Below are 18683 nucleotides of genomic sequence, written 5' to 3' on the forward strand. Positions count from 1 at the left end.
TTTCTGCGCGTGTATGGAAAACCGAGCAGGAGCCGTGCCCCAACAGGTGTGTGTCTGTACGGGTATTATTCATTCTTTTATTTTAATTAAAAGCCGTTTAAAAATGAAAAAATTATGTTTTTCAAAGCGTATATTTGCAAAGCATTCATTTAAGCCTTCCCTTTAAATGCTTGAATATTCATACTCGTACCCTATCTTGGCTGGAGTTAATTTTAGCGGATTTCGTTTTGCGTTAAGTTTGGAAGCCCAACAAAAGAGTGCGTTAATTTTGCGCAGCTGTGCGGGATTCGACTGCTGATTCAATCACGTCAATCAGGTGTCAAATGTTCCACCACGGTATGATAATCGAATGAAAGGTTCCTTGGTATTTACGTGCAACACGCGATGCGCATGCACCTTTCGTACACAGGCGGGATTTGTCTATAAAAGCGAATAGTCGAAGGCTGAATTGTGTATTCCTTCCGCAGCAGGACAACGATAAATGGCGAACATGACGATTTGCCGCAGCAGCTATTCGAATTCGAAGCTGACTCTGGTGCTGGTGGCGCTCGTCCTTTACGTACTTATCGCCCCATCCTGGGCCAATCTGGATGCCTCAAAACAGGAGCTGCAGCTACGGGACTTGGAGTCCAAGGTGGAATCGGATAGAGACCAACTCAATGAAAACACACCCGTCTCTGCGAGGGCACGCACTTCTGGGCTCTTTTCCAGCAGGCGGAACCAGCGTTCAATATATGGGCTAGGACCGAGGATGTTGCAAATCTCGCGCTCCAAGATACCCATCGAATTGGACCTGCTGGTGGACAATGACGCTGCCGGCGAGCGGCCCAAGCGCTTCGACGACTACGGGCACATGCGCTTTGGAAAGCGAGGCGGAGATGATCAATTCGACGATTATGGCCATATGCGATTCGGTCGGAAAAAGTGAACATCGACTTAGACTTGAACATGGGGTTTTGAAGTTATTTTCTTTTGTAAATATTACTCAAATCTATCAACATAAATATGTATTTGTATAGGCTGCCTACACTTAACAATCATTAAATACCTGAAAATATTGCGCATTCCAAAATGGACGAATTTTTGTGTGTGTTTCATTTTAAATTGTGGATCCTTTTCCCTTCTCCATACTAAGACATGACTCAAGAACTCTTCTCGACTAATGGAGCATTATGCCATTATATGTTACATAGATATTATGGAAACGGCTAGTCCACAATATTTTGCATCGTTTTTTAACAAATCTAACTTTTGTGCTTAATTTTGGATTTCTCTGAAATTCTATTTAAAATTACAATCGAAACCATTGACTTTTTGCATTATGGAACAATATACATATATAAGAAACCCTTTATAAATAATTTGTATATCATGTAACCAAAAAATAAAACGAATAGAGTGCCAGGCTTGTCCATAGTATGATGCTTCAAAATCGTGGATTAGTTCTTGCTTAATGCTATTGACGCTTCTAATGGGTCAGGATCAGTCAATACGATTTCAAGATAACTTTTAAAATACTCTGCTCCACTCCATTAGTTCTGAGTGATCGTTTCGACAAAAATAAGATCGTTCCAAGCCACCGTATTGGCCTTAGTTAGCTCCGTTGGGTTTCCGGCTATTTAATTAATTGAAAAGATCACTTCGGGGACACATGTTTTCAGAAGATTCAAGAAAAAGCTGAGAAAGCTGCTGAAGGCCATTCCAGAAAACTATTTTTTGGCTACTCCGAGAATTGGAAATAATGTGCGTTGTATACTGAGGGGATTTTTGTGAAGGCGAAGAAACAGTTTTTATAACGAATAAATAGAAATTTTGAATATTATAATAATCAGTGTGCGTCATATACGTGTATATATGTATATGTACAAACGGTGTTTAATAATATTGTCCTTATACACTGCCTTTTTTTATAAATTTGAATTTATGAGTGAATTTAATTTAATCAAAACCAAATCAAACTATTTGCTGTCTATATTTTTGAGTGCATTTTGATTTAATCAGCTGTTGCTGGCATCTAAAAAAGAATCAAAAATCGGAGAAATAGCCAGTATTTAGGCGTATTATTAAAATACAAAAATACCTTCCAACACGCTCCAGTTGCTTTCAGTTAACATTTTATTCATGTTTATATTACAATATACGATTATTATAATTGTGTTTTTTTTTTTTTTATAGAATAGAATCTAATATGGACAAAATAAGAACTATTTTATCAAGGGAATGTGAAAGAGTACATATTCATTACCAGCATTGGATGGAGTAACAAAATATATTTTACATTTGTGATTTGAGCAATTCGGAAAGGGAACTACATGACTCCCGATCGTTTACAGTGGGGGTATTCTTTATTGCTTTATACTAGATTATGTTTTATATTTATCCATAAGTGATTCGCATAGAATATATTGCTCTCGTATACTTGCATATACACGTACACACATATATATTCCTTTTGTAATTGCAATTACATTCGTAGCAGTTTCTATATCGAACGTATTAAGGTATAAACCTAATAAGGCACACGTATTCATTGTTGAAAGTGGATGTTGATGTTGATGTTGCTTTGTGTCTGTCTGTCTTTCCGTCTGTCTTGGTGTATCCTGGAATCGTTCTAGGACGCATCTTGCAGCTATGTTATTATTATTTCAGTATACTCGCGTATCAGTAGAATGCTTTTTAGGCGCTCTTTCCGGCTACTCGTACGTGTATGTATCTATGTTGTTCGTGTACTTGAATTGATTTCACTTTTTTATTTGACCAGCATCGCTTTATTGCGTAAACCTACATGCATCTCCATTATCCATTATTGGACGAATCGCCGCTTGGCTCATCATCAATGTTTGCATTTTTCGATGTGTTTTATTTATCTGCGCGGCTTTCCAAAGCTGTTGGCGGGTCCCAGAGGCCCATTTCCGTATATGGGCGCGGGGCCGCTATTGCCGTAAATCGCTTGTGCATGGCCCATAGGCGCCCCCGCTCCGTTCACCATGGCCGCCTGCTTGCGTTGCAGTGTTGTTGGTCCCATCTGTCTGTCGTCGCTGTCGTTCAGCTCTAGGCCGGCCACCATTTGGGCGATTTCCCGCTCCTTCTTCATGTCTGGCGGATTGAATTGCAGACTAGCCAGTGACCCGTGGCTGCGACTGCGATGCTCCTGCCGTATGGAATAGCTGAATGCGCGTTCGTTTAGGTGCCCCTTTCGCCGGTAAATGCCGGTGCCTCCCGGAGATTCGGCTCCTGAATTGCCAGAGTCGTCCAAGCCGTTGCCCATGGAGGCTGCCAATTTGCGACTGGACAAGCCCAACGGACGCGGCTCGCCAATTAGCGATTGAGCCAATGCCGGGGGCGGCACTCCGGCCCCCATCGCCTGCTGATGGTAGGCATATAGAGGTGGGACTATTGGCATACCAACGGGCACTCCACCACTCGAGTTCTTCTTCTCCTTCTTTTTTTTCTTGCTTGTGGAGCGCGACGACTGCAGTGTTGCGTACTGTTGTGGCAGCATGACCGGAATCTGCATCGGATGATGCAGGTGTGAGTGCGGATAGTGGGCCAGATGGGCGGGCGGCGGACCCGGCGGGAAGCCACGATGACTGATTGTGTGATACTGACGTCCGGCATGTGGACCGGATATCGGTCCGTAGATGACGCTGGCAGGCGCAGGACCGCCATGCATCTGCAAGCCAGCCCGATGTATAGCTGCAGGGTGTATTGGCTTTGGTCTGATTAGAGTGCCCGACAAGCTCTGACTGCTACTTGACTTGGACAGCTTCTTATCAGATTTCGGCTTGCGCTCCTCCTTAACTGGCGGAGGCGGTACGTCAATTGGTATGCTGATCTGGCGCGCTCGCATTGGACGGCCCAGAGTAGATGTGTTTCCCGTATAGACTTCATAGGGACTTTCGATGGCGCCAATACTATCGAGCTGATCCTGTGAGCCACTCCAGACTTTGTGATTTTCGTCCCCATTGAAGAGCGAAGCCTCGCCATCGTCGACATTTACGTTCAGATCGGCGCTGCTTCCGTAAACTGAAAGAAGATAAATAGAAGAGTGTGAGTTATAGGTGAATAAAAATCAAGATTAGCTTTTAAAACTAGGTGCGACTGAAAACCAGTGGAATCTATCAACAGGGCTAGTTAATTGAATGGACCTAGGAAGAAAGCCACTTCTGTTGACGTGCAACGAATTTCGGGTTGAGGTCAGACATAAGTATTGTTGGTTTGCAAAATTATACAGGTTCGAAGCTTCCCGACTCTGTACTTTATACCAACCAGTACACATAGTATTGTCCTAAAGGAAACTTCTAAATATAGTGAGATAATTATACATTTTAAGTACAAAACTGTATTGGCTCAGTACAGGCATTGTTGTACCAATCATTCAAATTACATCTACTTATATCATACGATAATGAATAAAAAGGGGTTTGACACTAAAATTGATTTCTGCACAGATCAGCAACTACTTAAAGTATTTATTTTGATCAATTTCTTGAATAACATGGCACACTATACACAACTTGAAACTCAATTAAGATGACTTCAAAAATAATTCTAATTTTAGCTTTGATTGTAATAATCATAATAATGTGCGGATTGTTAAAATTTAATTAATTAATGATATTAATTTTGGTGTGTCGGGGGTGTTGTCGGTGTACATACGGAGGCGGACATGGCTGTATCGTGTCGAACGGCCCCTATTTTCTCTGTTATGTAAGTACATTTCACCTTTCGAGTAGAGACTATTTACATGCACTCAAAAGTTTGTGGAAATCAAATAAAGAGGTTCAGACATTACAAAACGCAAATTACAACGATGTGGAATTAAGGCGATCGAGTAAAATTTCAATTAATAACTAAGATGCATCAGAAAATAAATTATTTATAATAACCACAATTTTCAATACAAATTTCTAGTTCGAGTTGGTTGAGATCTTAATTTTACGCTAAAAGGAAATACAAGTACGAGCACAGATGTATGTTAATGCAGAATCGAAACAGAATTTTAATCGAGGGGGTGCCTAACTATATATTGAACTATATACAAGTATGTATTTATATGGTAGATATGTATATATGTTTGACCCTTCTCAAGCAAATTTTCACATTACTTGTGAAACTAAAACTAAAACGCGCCGACAACAACTTATCAATTGACAATGCTTAGCCCATTCAAACCAAACCATGGATATCAATTAGAGCGGGGCAACCAAGCCTTGAGAGCTTGTCTCACCTTTCCAGCCATCGATTCGCTGATTCATGCGCGTAATACCAAGCGACCAAGCGAATGGCCAAGACAATGGGAGGCGAGCTAACAAAAAGGTGCTCGCAATAAGAAATACCCGTACGTGAGACTTAATGCCGTACCGCCATAAATGGGCCAAGACTGCTGGGTGGAAGCGGCTGCGCATTCAAATGAAGCCCATTGACTGGTGATCGAAGGCGATTATGTGGGCCAGGGACTCTCAACCGTATAGCGTTGAGCCTCCCGTTATTAGAAAAGGTATGTATGTACTTCAATATGTTCACTGTTGTATTAAAATATGAGCATATTTATATTTATTTCTTAATTCTTTAATAGGAATACTTGAGACATTTTTGTGATTTCACGTTCACGTTCAGTTTTAGAACGAATTATAATTATAGATTAGAGTAAGCTGAAAAATTGGAATTGGAAGACAAAGGAGGTATTGTTATAATCCAAACTTTTCCATTTTTAATAAATATATTTCGTTCATTGAAAATGGATTTCTAGTCACATAGCATTTCACTTTGTTCTAATGCAGGTTATCGACATTTCGACAAGTGGAATCAAATGTAACTTTCCGGTTTAAGAGAGCGGCTTCAAGAACGAAAAATAAGTTGACATATAACACACGACTAGAGATCGGTTCATTAATACTTGTAATTATAGATTAGAGTAAGCTGAAAAATTGGAATTGGAAGACAAAGGAGGTATTGCTATATTCCAAACTTTTCCATTTTTAATAAATATATTTCGTTCATTGTAAAATGAATTTCTAGTCACATAGCATTTCACTTTGTTCTGATGCAGGTTATCGACATTTCGACAAGTGGAATCAAATGTAACTTTCCGGTTTAAGAGAGCGGCTTCAAGAACGAAAAATAAGTTGACATATAACACACGACTAGAGATCGGTTCATTAATACTTGTAATTATAGATTAGAGTAAGCTGAAAAATTGGAATTGGAAGACAAAGGAGGTATTGCTATATTCCAAACTTTTCCATTTTTAATAAATATATTTCGTTCATTGAAAATGGATTTCTAGTCACATAGCATTTCACTTTGTTCTAATGCAGGTTATCGACATTTCGACAAGTGGAATCAAATGTAACTTTCCGGTGTAAGAGAGCGGCTTCAAGAAAGAAAAATAAGTTGACATATAACACACGAATAGAGATCGGTTCATTAATACTTGTAATTACCTCAACAAAATTGTAAATTAATAATACAAAATACTAACTAAATACCTATGTTTTATCTGCCATCAGAGACTAACGACTAAAGGTCCAGTTATGCTTAAAGCCACGCAATTCATGGATAGCTTGAGCTTCTCTAGTGTTCCAGTATTGGTTGTCCGATTTGCGAACTTGATTTGCATTTTTATTTATTTGTGCGAGTTCGTGAAGTGCGCGTGAAGTAACCGCGACTCGGTTCTTTAACGCATTTGGGTCATGGCGGCAACGGTTTTGTAATAAATAACGGTAATTTAATAGGCTCAACTCTGTTGTTACACCTGTAGCTGCCCAGTCTAGATCTTGAAAGCGACGAGTCATTTTTTGTACGAATACGAGTCTCTGGCGGATGGTCGCTTCTTTACAGAAACAGAATTTGTTTCTTGTGGCTTAACGCGTTTGCTATTCTTGCTACTGCGGGTTGCGGGTTTCGTGTTCCTGTTAATTTAGCTGCTACTTCTTGTGGCATGGGCAAGCCAAGTGGAGTGTATTGACCCTCACAGGTTGGTTGACGTTGAAACTGAGAGCCCCCGAGAAACCTCTGTTAGAACGGAGGAAGAAACATGACGTTGCGATTTCTCCGTGCCATTCAAATGTACAAACATCGGTCTACTACTTGTAAGTATGTGTGTTGCGATGGAGGTAATGAAATAGCTGTGATACCGCTCAGCTGTTTAATTAAAAGCTAAGCGAGCTTATCATGCCAAAGATATTCCATAACAATTTATTCCAATGTACACTCAAAACAACAAATTGCAGTTGATTTAAATATACTTGAAATATGCATTACACATTTTTTAAATTTTTATATTTTACTAGTTAGTTCAAATATTTTTGAAATGCATAATAGAGACTCGGATGGACTAGAATTCCGAAGTCGGTTATGCCAAATACAAAGTGTAACCATTGCCTTATCTATATGGTCGTTAAGAATTGGTCAAGTGTCTTCAATCAGCTATTCCTCACTTTTTAATATCAGTATGATCTAGGCCTTAAAAAGCGGAAAATTTTATTATTTATTACAAAATATTTTCATAAATTATTACCTTCTAAAAATGTTCAATAAAATAAATATACACATGCATTTACAACATTATCATTATTTAAAACAATTAATACTGTTGTTAGATGAGTAGACAAAAAGTCGGCTAAATATGTTACTTGTATAATTTAAAAAAGATTATTTAATATCGTCACACTTTAAATGTAAAATTTTAATATTGAACTTGAAATAAATAAATTATTTTCTTATAAAATTGTTCTATAAAATAAATAGGCACATGCATTTACAACATTATCATTATTTAAAACAATTAATACTGTTGTTAGATGAGTAGACAAAAAGTCGGCTAAATATGTATTAATTTAAAAAAGATGATTTAATATCGTCACACTTTAAATTTACAATTTTAATATTGAACTCGAAATAAATAAATTATTTTCGAATTAAAATAATCATATAATATATAGGCATTTACAAAATTTTTATCATTATTTAAAACAATTAATTAATTAGAAGAGTTCACAAAAAGTGGGTTAAATATGTTATCATTTAAAAAGGAAACCTTTGGCGTGAATCAAACCCACGTCCACATCATCATTTCTGATTTAAATTTAATATTAAACTCGACAAATATTCAAATTTTAAACTGCATAAATATTCAAATCTTTTTTTTATGAGTGTATGAGTATTTATGCACTCAAAAGAATTTGTAGAGGTATTTGCAAACCTTTTCAAACCTCCTTTTTTTAGATGCGAAAGTGCATGCCTATTTGTTGTCAACTTTTCAGAAAGTATCACCGATTGATTGATGGCTATAGGAGTTGGAACGGGAGTCGAAACGATTTGGCTGGCTAGTTGAAACGAATATAGTTTTATTTTAGACGGCTCTTTAGTAATTCGGTGCACATAACTATATTTAAATTACAAGTAAGTTATAAGTTGCCAAGTACCTACTAGCATGTACCCGTATAACAACTTACGAGTATTTAAAGCAAATTCTTCGAGTGAAACGCATGTGAGCTTGCAGCTTTTCCCTCCCAGACTGGACTGGACAGCTAGAGCGATGACTGGAGGTGAGTTATAATCGGTAATAATAGTTGCGGAAGTCAGTGAAATTCCTGAATATTGTATACAAGTAGTATGGTCCGTGAACTGATTTGGCTCTGACTTCATTATTGCAATGCTTAAATGTAAAACCAAATTGCACTTCCACTTGCAATTTACGCTAATTTCGCAATAGCGTGGAAGTTGATTTTTAATTGTTTCGAATTTTCTTTGGCTTGGTTTTGAAGCAATAATTACGTGAAAACGATTCGGCGAGCGCACCGCTTTAGAAAGGCCTTTATCTTATGTCATAGGCAGAAGCGATGATGGCAAAAAGTAAAATTTATACTCTTACTTGTTTTTAAACGCGAGCAGAGATGGAAGGGAGGAAGGCGGCTCTGAAAATGCGCATGCGTGCGTGAAAACTGCAAAGTTGGGCATTTGGATATACTCTGATAGGGGAATAAGGAACAGAAAATACATTTACAATTGGTAAGCAAATTGAGCGATTAATTTGTATAATTACTCCCTTTTTAATCCCCCCCCCCCCCCCCCCCCCTTCCCATTGCCCAGAATAAGCAAATAGTTGAGCCTTTGAACACCCATACTCTTTGAGATACAGTTCTGTTTTTTTGTTTTTATTATTCTACCGAACTTTTTTGAAAAAAGGTTATGTATGTCATAACTTCTGCTTTTCTACTATTCTATAAAAACTGTTCTCTAATATTTATGTAGCTCTGGTGAAATCTATAACTGGTCTGGCAATTTATCCCATTTGGCTGGGAATCGTGGCATAGAGGGCCAAATGGCGAACACAATTCTGCCAATAGACATTATTCTACACTTACTTTTGAAGATGTTTTTATTATTATTATATTTATTTATTATTTTAATCTGTATCGACAGCCCATATTTGTAGATGTAACAAAATACAAACATTGGAAACTGAGAAATAACTTGAAACGAAATATGCGGAATGTGTATTTACGGCAAATAAATAACTGTTAACATAAACAGTCATTTGGCTCAACGGAAAGGGGAGTGGTGGCACTCTAAGCTGCACCTTGGTGTCTGCAGGAATTTGCAAAAATTTCAAATAGTCCAAAAAAGTCTAGCATTTCATTGTTTGTTTTGCAATTTAGATTTTTTGGGGTCTGCCGCTGTCTGCCTTCAAATGTCATACAAGTAGTCGTTGCATGTGCCGTTACCTAACTGCCTTGCTCGAAGTGGGACGGCAGCCGATATTACGCCGACGTGGCATTCCAAATGGGTATGAAATGAAGGAGTATTGAAAACGACTCGTTAAATAATAATAATGTGTACTTGTATATATGTACGTACTTTTGCTGGAATTGGAACCTTGTACCCCCCTTACAAGCAAACAGAAATTAAATAAATTGCTCAAATTATAATTTTAATAAAATATAAGTAATTTAGTATACAAGTATAGCCCCTACTTATGTGCTTATCCGTGTGTGTCTAACCTTTGTAGTAGTACAGTGTTCACTATCTGTTGATTGCTATTTCTGCAGGCTGCCTTTTTTAGGCCAGTCTACTACAGTGAAAACTCTCGTGGCCGGACACTCACGGTCGGCCAATTTTTGTCCGCCCAAGGGGAGTGTCCGCTTAAGGGGATACTTAAATACTTTATACACCGGTCGAATGTTTTAGAAAGAGTGTCCGGAAAGAAGAGGTGTCCGTTAAGGGAGTTTTCACTTTACTTAAATACTTTTTACACCGATCGAATGGTTTTAGAGAAAGTGCCCGGATAAAAGAGGTGTCCATTAAGGGAGTTTTCACTGTACTTAAATACTTTATACACCGATCGATTGTTTTAGAAAAAGTGTCCGGAAAAAAGAGGTGTCCATTAAGGGAGTTTTCACTGTACTTAAATACTTTATACACCGATCGAATGTTTTAGAAAAAGTGTCCGCCGAAGAGAGTGTTCGGTTAAAAGAGGTGTCCATTAAGGGAGTTTTCACTGTACTTAAATACTTTATACACCGATCGATTGTTTTAGAAAAAGTGTCCGGAAAAAAGAGGTGTCCATTAAGGGAGTTTTCACTGTACTTAAATACTTTATACACCGATCGAATGATTTTAGAATAAGTGTCCGGATAAAAGACGTGTCCATTAAGAGAGTTTTCACTGTATTTCAGCACTCAAACCAAAAAGAGGTTAAACTTTAAATTACACAATCGAGATCCTAAAATATTGTGGTAGACTCGGTATCATCTCTTGGGAATATAATTTTTAATTTCCTTATTAATTCGATCGATGAAACAGAATAGTCATTCGCGCACTTAAGGCTCCATGAATTAATCAATCAAGGCAGGCAATTCGTATGAGAAAAACTGTACCTGAACACTATTATGTTAATTTCTCTAATTCGAGTGAAATTTTAATAGATATAACAATACCGTGGAATTGAACAGTTCCGGCCCGCGTCGACTGATTGGCAAACGAAGCTAATGGACATGGCAATAATTGCGTAAAGTTTTTACTCATTATCATAGTAATCCAATGAATGTGAAGATGCCAGAGAGAGAGAGAGAGAGAGAGGGGGATGACGGAAGGACGCAATGAGAGCAAGCTACGGGGTGCTAGAGAAGTGGGCCAAATCGAATGCTGCATTGCTATGCAATGCGATTGCATCTATCAGATACATTTACTTCATACAAAAAAAAAAAAACTAAAAGCAAAAATTTGTAAACGACTCAAACCGCAAATCAGCAGTGGAATTTGCAGCAACAACAACAACAACAACAACAGCAGCAACATCAAAGGCGATACCAACAGACACTCGAGTTGTTCAACTGTAACTGGATTTCGGTCAATGTGTCCGGCACATCTTTTTTTCTTTCCTCTCCTCTCATCTCTCTTCCTTTCGGACTGCTTTGCATAATAACAATGCAATGGCAGCAGACAAAAAACAAAAAACAAAAACAAAACACAAAAAAACAACCGCAGAGGCATGGAAGATCGTTGGATCGTTAGTAATATGGATGGAAACGATAACTCGACATATGGGCGGTAATAAATGTTGCTGGAAAAGCTGCTCCACAAACTCCTCGACAGCTCCTCTTAAGGCCATTGGTTGTAGTTTTGTTTTGTTATGATCATGTGGTCAACATTGTTGTTGCTACCTCTGCCACCATACAGTGTGCAGCTTCCATACTCGTATACAAGTATATGGAGCTAGTCATGCGCGTTCAGCACAGACCAGATCCATTGTAGTAAGTTGGAAGCGGAAGTGCCATGCTATAACAAGTACCATATAAATGCGCATTTTATATACACACATATACACTCTTATCGTATGTATGTACATATATAGGTATTTATGGTTTTATTCATGCCTCATTGTACCCTATAATCATAGGATAAAAGGGCGAATATACACATTCTTGATCAGCATGTCAAGATGTTTCGATATTGCCAAGTCCGTAACAAAACTTGGTATCCAGACTCTGCTAGAGAAAGGACAAGTTTGTAATGCACCCTCACTCTCCTGCCATTATGTTTTTCATAACTGTTGTAATTCTTAAAATTTGTTCCTCAATTTCATCCGTTCAGTACTTACATGACGACTCATGTCAGGTTTCATCATTATAGGTCAATTGTAAGTTATAGCCATTAATGAAATCTCTGGCCTTGATCTGTTGATCTTTTGGGCCATTTTGTCGCTGCTTTGCCTCAACTTTGAACTGCAGACATACACACACAAACACACACACACACACACACACAAAGAGACAAACTCATAGTAGACCTCGATAAAAATGTTAATAATGAAACTGTACGTAAATATACAAATACATATATGCACTATATGTCTCTAAGTACGCGTTATAGGTATATTTTTCAACTAATTTCAAGAATATTTTTATCATTTTTGTGTGGGACGGTACAGGTTATTTAAGAAATTGACTCTAGCATTTCATTCTTCTTCCTCTTTTTATGTTTTATATTTTAAAACTAACCTCTCTCCGCCTTATAACATTAATTAATCAAATGAATTTGGGTTATTGGCACTAAATTTTAGCAATTTTGTAAATTTAAGAAATTTATTTTCAATACATGTGCCATAAAAAAGTAAACTTACTTCCTAATAGTATAATTTTCCAAATTAAGGGCCTAATAAAATTAAGAAAATATATTTTTCAGACTGTAGTTTACATACTTATGGAACAAAATTATTAACATAGTCTTTTTTCGTACAGGAAATAGTGGGTAGGTAGGTATGGCATTCAATTAGTTTAAATATACGAACTTAAAAAAGAAGCATTTTTAAGCTTTGTGCAGGGTTTCTAAGAGTTGATCGACACTATCATTCCATTCTTGTTTTAACCACAAAGAAACCAGCAGGCAACCTTAATCTGGAAGCCAAAAACACGCAAATTAAAAATGTTAATGAATAGAAAACCTCACATGGACACATGCACACATGCAAAGGTAAGCTTTATAAGAGACTTAATCGTTTCTGAGCTAAATTTCACTTGAACACAAACAGTGCGCTGTCCCGCTCTCTTTCTCTCCCCCTCTGGCTTTCAGGTTTAAAGCCAATTTCACACTTGAAACCAAGCAGCCTCTCCTCCTATCTGCCTTTGTCTTTGTCTTTGTCGTTGTTGTTGTTGTCGTTGTCATGCGAATGAAACACAAAAGCGAGAAGTGCCAATAACAATGTCGAGATCGAGTAAATGAGACGAAACCATAAGAAAAATCACTAACCGAAAGTTTTCTCACGTGCTCAAGTACGTGTACAGCAGTTCAGAGAGTGGAGAGTGTGTGCCAGGCGGAGAGACAGGTTTATTACGTTGGCATGAATGGGTAGTTCAAGAGCAAGGGGCCGCTCCGAACCTCACGCAACTACACAGCAACCCATTGAACTATTGTGGCCTTGGCTTACTCTTATAGGGGGCTAAAAATTAGATACATTTAACACAGAAGTCAAGGAAGGCTCAAGTTAATACGAGTAGATGAAAACTGTCCAGAATTCATGCATCAGCTAATTGGTAAAGTAAAATTTGAACTTTCCACAGAAATATTAGTAATGGTTGAGAAATATTTTAACAGTTGAGAATAGAGGAAGGCGCTTAACTTATTAGAGGGACGCAGTTCGAAGCAAAAACAAAATTTTATTTAAAAAAAGGATACCTTTTTGCTTTTATCCGGTGCTTTGTTCCGGAAGAACATAAATTTTTAACAAGAAAATGTTTGTTATATTTAAAGATTGGCGATGAACCTGCTGGACAACAGCGAACGGCCCAGGAGGCTGCTCAGGACCCATCCTCTGGACCTCCCCAGGGACTAGCGGGATATTACAACCTCATAATAAATGAAATAATAAATTTTTAAGTTTATTTAATAAATTTAATGATTGTCCACGATAGACTGTTTTAAATGAAACACACTCTGCTATAAAAAAACAAAAATAAATAAATAAAAAAAAATATTTAAAGATAATTGTCTTCAAATTGTAGGATTTGGCAACAAGAAAATAATTGTAATCTAGTCTAGAAAATAGTGCGCTTATTTATTGACCATGAAGGACCTATTGTAATGCGTGGTTTCAACCAATTCGGTGGTATGTTAGTTTTGAGATAGTAGTCAAAAGGGTCTATTTCCATATGAGCCAAGTTTCACACTAGTAGCTCAGTTGTTAAGGAAGTTATAGCCATAAATGTAATCTCTGCCTATGCCTTCCCGGCAGCTTTTGCCGTTGTTCTAATTTTGGTGCGATATATTATTATACGTGTATATTCATATTTGTAACCGACATATTATAGTATTATTAATTAATTAATTACACAATTAACAAATAAGATCTTAAAAATAAAATATTCAATTAATGACTGAACCGTGGCTGATTCAATTGAGAATGAAAAATCACATTACTAGACTTTCTACAAGTAAGTACTAGGTAGATACATCCTTCATGGCTTAACATAAATTCATCTAATTCATTCATCATATTTCATCTTGGAAAACTAAATTTAATGGAAATTATACCCAATTATGCCTGATTCCCTGATACCCAGCGTTACGCGCTTTAGAAGCATGGAATGTGTGTAAATTTGACAAATTTTGATTAATTGTAATATGTTCTAGCAACTCAACTTTTAAAAATAAATTTAAAATGCGAATTCGGGCTATTTTCATTGGAGATTGGCCCGCCACATTAGCATCCGATATCCATGTTTGTAAAAACACATTCGAAACAGCGGGAAAAGCTAGCGCTCTGCTACTGCTACCTGTCTGGTTGAGGTTTTCGTCAGCGTCAGCAATTTGCATGGTAATTATCATAACTTAGTTACAATAGAAACAGTCGACGGCAACAACAACAACAACAACAACAAAACAACAATATACACGTATAGTATAGTATAGTATGCCGACGGAGACAGTGAGAGCAAACAACAAAATCGTAAAACGGCAAATTCCGTACGTCAACCTTCTTCGGTCGTCGAAATTTAAATGAGTGGAAAGTGTTTGGAACGCAACGAATAGAGAATTAGTGTTACTTGTTTCAGCGGTGAGCTCGAAGCACTGTCCGACTATCCGACTGTCTGCCTGTCTATCTGTCTTTATAGTTGTCGGCCGTGTGCGAGTCAGAGTCAGCTATAAAAACTGTCAATAGCAGATACCTGCACCTTAATGTTTAAAACGATGTGACAACATTTTCTATTTTCATCGCTGTCTGAGACGTGCTGAAATCTGTTTTTTCTTACCACATGCATACTACTAGACGTATATATTCGTATCTACCAGCCATTGCCATATTTACAGGTGTGTGCTGTCGATTTTCTGGTGCCCAGACGTTAGGTATGCTCGTATTTTAGTTACCTTGGAATGTTTACATACTTGTATATACTCGTTTGGATATAAGCAGACATATTTTGATAACGTTTTGTTGTGGCCAAGTTAACACGGCCATCGTCGATATGTATGCATACAAATGTACAAATGAATGTACCCAAATATTTTGGAAAATTTTGTGAGTTGCAACACAAACAACAACTTAATACTTTGCTGCTTTAAAAATCCTACTAAATAATAAATATTTTTTGCACTCCTTTATCTCACTTTACAGAATCTATTTGAATTTATCTGATCTGATCTGATCGATTTTGAGGAAGGCAAGGAAACAAAGAACTTAGGCAACGAACATCAACAACTCAGCATTAACTTACAATTCTTGACTGATGTGTAGCCCTCGGCGGCGCTGCTGGTGCTGCCTCCATTGATTCCCATGCCGCCGTTCATTGCGTGAACGTTTGATGTCCGGCCTACACTGTTGATCGTTGTGGTGCTGCCGGCGCGTGAGCGCCATCCTCCGTGGCCGTTGCGTGAGCGATCGTCGTTGCCATTAGTCAGACCCACAGTGGTGAGGTCGCCGTTAGACTTGGTGGTGGTGTCGCCCTTCAGTGTCCCGTACACACTGCTGCCCGTCTCTAGCTGGCGAGCGTATGAATTGTCCGCATAGGCATGAAAACAGCATCTGACTAGGGCGTTGGCCGCCGCCTCACGCTTGCAAATGAAGACGTGGCATTCGAGCACCTTAATGCCAGTGGTGCGCCGCAAAATGGCCGCAAAGATGGGCGGGTGCTGCGCCCGTGGCATGCGCGCGAACGGCGAGTCCAACGGCAGAAACTTTGGCTCCGGATGCGCATTTCCACGCTCGGGGATCAGAACCTGGCGCACGGCTGCGCAATAGTGTAGAGACTCAATGGGGAAGAAGCGGGTAATCTGCTTCAGGTTCTCGTCCACGTTCTCCAACAGAATCCCGTTGGACCAGACACTCAGCCACGAGTCGATACCCCTGGCGCCGACAGCTCCCTCTGATGGATAGAGGCTCCGCAACGGCTCCTGGATGCCCTGCAGGCCATCTTTGCTTTGGCGGGGCACAGCGCTGCCCAAGTAGAGTACTCGGCAGCGGCAGATGGGCGTGGAGTCGCCCATGTTCATGTTATAGCGTAAATACAAAGAAACAGCAACACCAACAAGACTTAACGCTTACGTTACGCTGCCTTTCGTTACGTTATGTTGTGTCTGCGATGACGGCGGTGCTTGTTGGGACGGGCGGGCACGGCAGCGGGTCAGCAGCAATGTGGATTTTCTGGTTTGTCTTTTGTGTATAATAGGTGCGCATGTATATGTTTGTGTTAGCTGTTTCTGTTTCTCTATCTGTGTGTGTCTGTGTGTGTGTGTGTGTGTGTGTGCAGTTCTTGTTTTGTTGCGAGAATTTTTTCGTTTAGGTAAGCGGATATTTGTTGCGATGTTGCGTTGGACACACAGAAGCAGTCGCATTCAGAGCCACACTAAAACCCGCGTTCGACATCTGTTATATATGTACATATGTGCACATACACAGGTATCTACTTATATTTTATTAAGGTGTGCACAGACATATGCATATGCATGTACTATGTAAGTATGTGTTCGTGCATTCATATAGGTACTAACCCACATTCACTACCACAAAAGAACCGACTGAAGTCTGGCGTTCACAATCTTTGCATTTATCACCTTCAAAAATTGGGTACGAAGCTTGATTTCACTCAGCAGCCGCCGAATCGGTTCGATTCGATTGCCAAAAGTTGGGGCGCGGTTTTCATATATTTCTTACATATGTACATTCAACGTATAATGCCTCGCGTGAGGCCCTTTCTGGCACTCACGCATACACATAAGCACACACTCACGATCGTAAAACAAATATGGCGTCACGGACTCTACGGTCCCGTTTCGAACGTTCTGTGCCGGGTCACAGGCACACGACCAGCACTGAGTAAAGTTTTCGCCACGCAATTCACGCAAATTTAAAATTAGATTTGGGGTTGGTTCGGCTATGAATGCTGTGCTCCCGTAGTTTTGGAGTCTTTCCGATTTCTCGTTTTTGCGAATATCACACCGAACGTTGTTCACGCGACCCCGTCTCAGCGTGGAATGCGCAAGTGTCTACGTGGTTCGTCTTGAGCTGTTGCCTGTTTCTTTTGATCGCGACTCTCGCTCTGCGCTCTCATCTGCGCTCAGTACCTGTTGCTGGCGGCCGCTCACAACGTGTGGATCGCATTCAAGCGCTAGACAAGCCGTTTCACTGCTGCGAAAAAAATTCGGTTGGCCAAGAATTCGCACCGACACATGCACATGTCTTCTCACACAACGAAGCGCGTTTGTTGTGCCGCGTTAAGGTTACTCGTCTGACAACTTTTGAGCGCATATTACGTGTATTAGAATTGCAAATACTGCCTATACATAAATACATACATACATGCATCTGACTGAGAAACATTACAAATTCCGTTGTCGTTGACGGCGGCGTAAAACTTACTCAACCAACCACACCCCTCCATAGACCAGCTTAGATACTGATTTTTCTCGTACAAGTCGTTTTAACATTTTTGAGAGAGCCTCTTCTTAACTTAAACTGGAATTTTTGTTGTAATAATGAAGTTAAAACAGGAATGGAATGCTAAAGTCAGGTGGGCTCCACTCTCGATGTGGGTACAGAGATTACCCATTCACCAACGCCCAGGAGGAAGAATATTACATACTACTTATATACCTATGATCAACATTTTGAGACAAATCCAAATGGAGATAACCGTACTTCCGTCTTTTTTTCTCCTAAAGCTTAGGTGCCATCGTAATAAATCATTTACTCTGTCATATCACTATATCATATAGCTTTTATAGAAAAGGTATAATTTTCAAATAGCACTTCTTGTTTATTTCTACAGATATTTCGGTTGGGTTTTCTGACCAAATGCAAAATAAGTACAAAATGTTCTTTGATGAAAGGTAAGATAGTACGGAAACAGAGTAGGGTAAATAGTTTGTTGTAAGACGCATTAAAGGATGTAAAGCAGCTAGCAGCTCCTTTTTTCTTTCCGATACGTTGCTCTTTTGTAGCATTCTTTATACGGATCTTCTAGAGCATAATTTAATTAATTAATTATTGTCGAAGCATTAACATAAAATAGCAGTGTGACTCAATGTAACTTTTATTATCGCATTACAATTTATTTATATACGTGGCGAACTAGTCTGAATATAAGATATCTATTACATACCATTATTTATCGAATTTTAATTTTAAACATGTTTATGGTTTTCACAAACTAATTTCTACATGTTCTTGAAACTTTTTGTTTCTT

At 38.7% G+C, this 18683-nt stretch overlaps 2 protein-coding genes across 2 annotated transcripts; one reads left to right on the forward strand and one right to left on the reverse strand.

The window, feature by feature from the left end:
• Window positions 1–477: 477 nt before the first annotated feature.
• Window positions 478–1057, forward strand: LOC115621499 (drosulfakinins). The gene has a single exon (XM_030515166.1). The coding sequence runs from the start codon at window positions 482–484 to the stop codon at window positions 926–928; it is 447 nt and encodes a 148-aa protein (XP_030371026.1). The 5' UTR covers window positions 478–481; the 3' UTR covers window positions 929–1057.
• A 1040-nt stretch (window positions 1058–2097) lies between these two features.
• On the reverse strand, window positions 2098–17454 carry LOC115620509. Its single transcript, XM_030513768.1, has 2 exons — window positions 15717–17454; window positions 2098–4026 (listed from the first exon to the last, which is right to left on the reverse strand). Exons 1-2 carry the CDS (start codon window positions 16489–16491, stop codon window positions 2864–2866), a joined length of 1938 nt encoding a protein of 645 aa, XP_030369628.1. The 5' UTR covers window positions 16492–17454; the 3' UTR covers window positions 2098–2863.
• Between the last annotated feature and the right edge of the window lie 1229 nt (window positions 17455–18683).

This window comes from Scaptodrosophila lebanonensis, unplaced genomic scaffold (genome assembly GCF_003285725.1).
Source record: "Scaptodrosophila lebanonensis strain 11010-0011.00,11010-0021.00 unplaced genomic scaffold, SlebRS2 tig00000024-arrow-pilon, whole genome shotgun sequence".
Classification (NCBI taxonomy): Eukaryota; Metazoa; Arthropoda; class Insecta; order Diptera; family Drosophilidae; genus Scaptodrosophila; species Scaptodrosophila lebanonensis.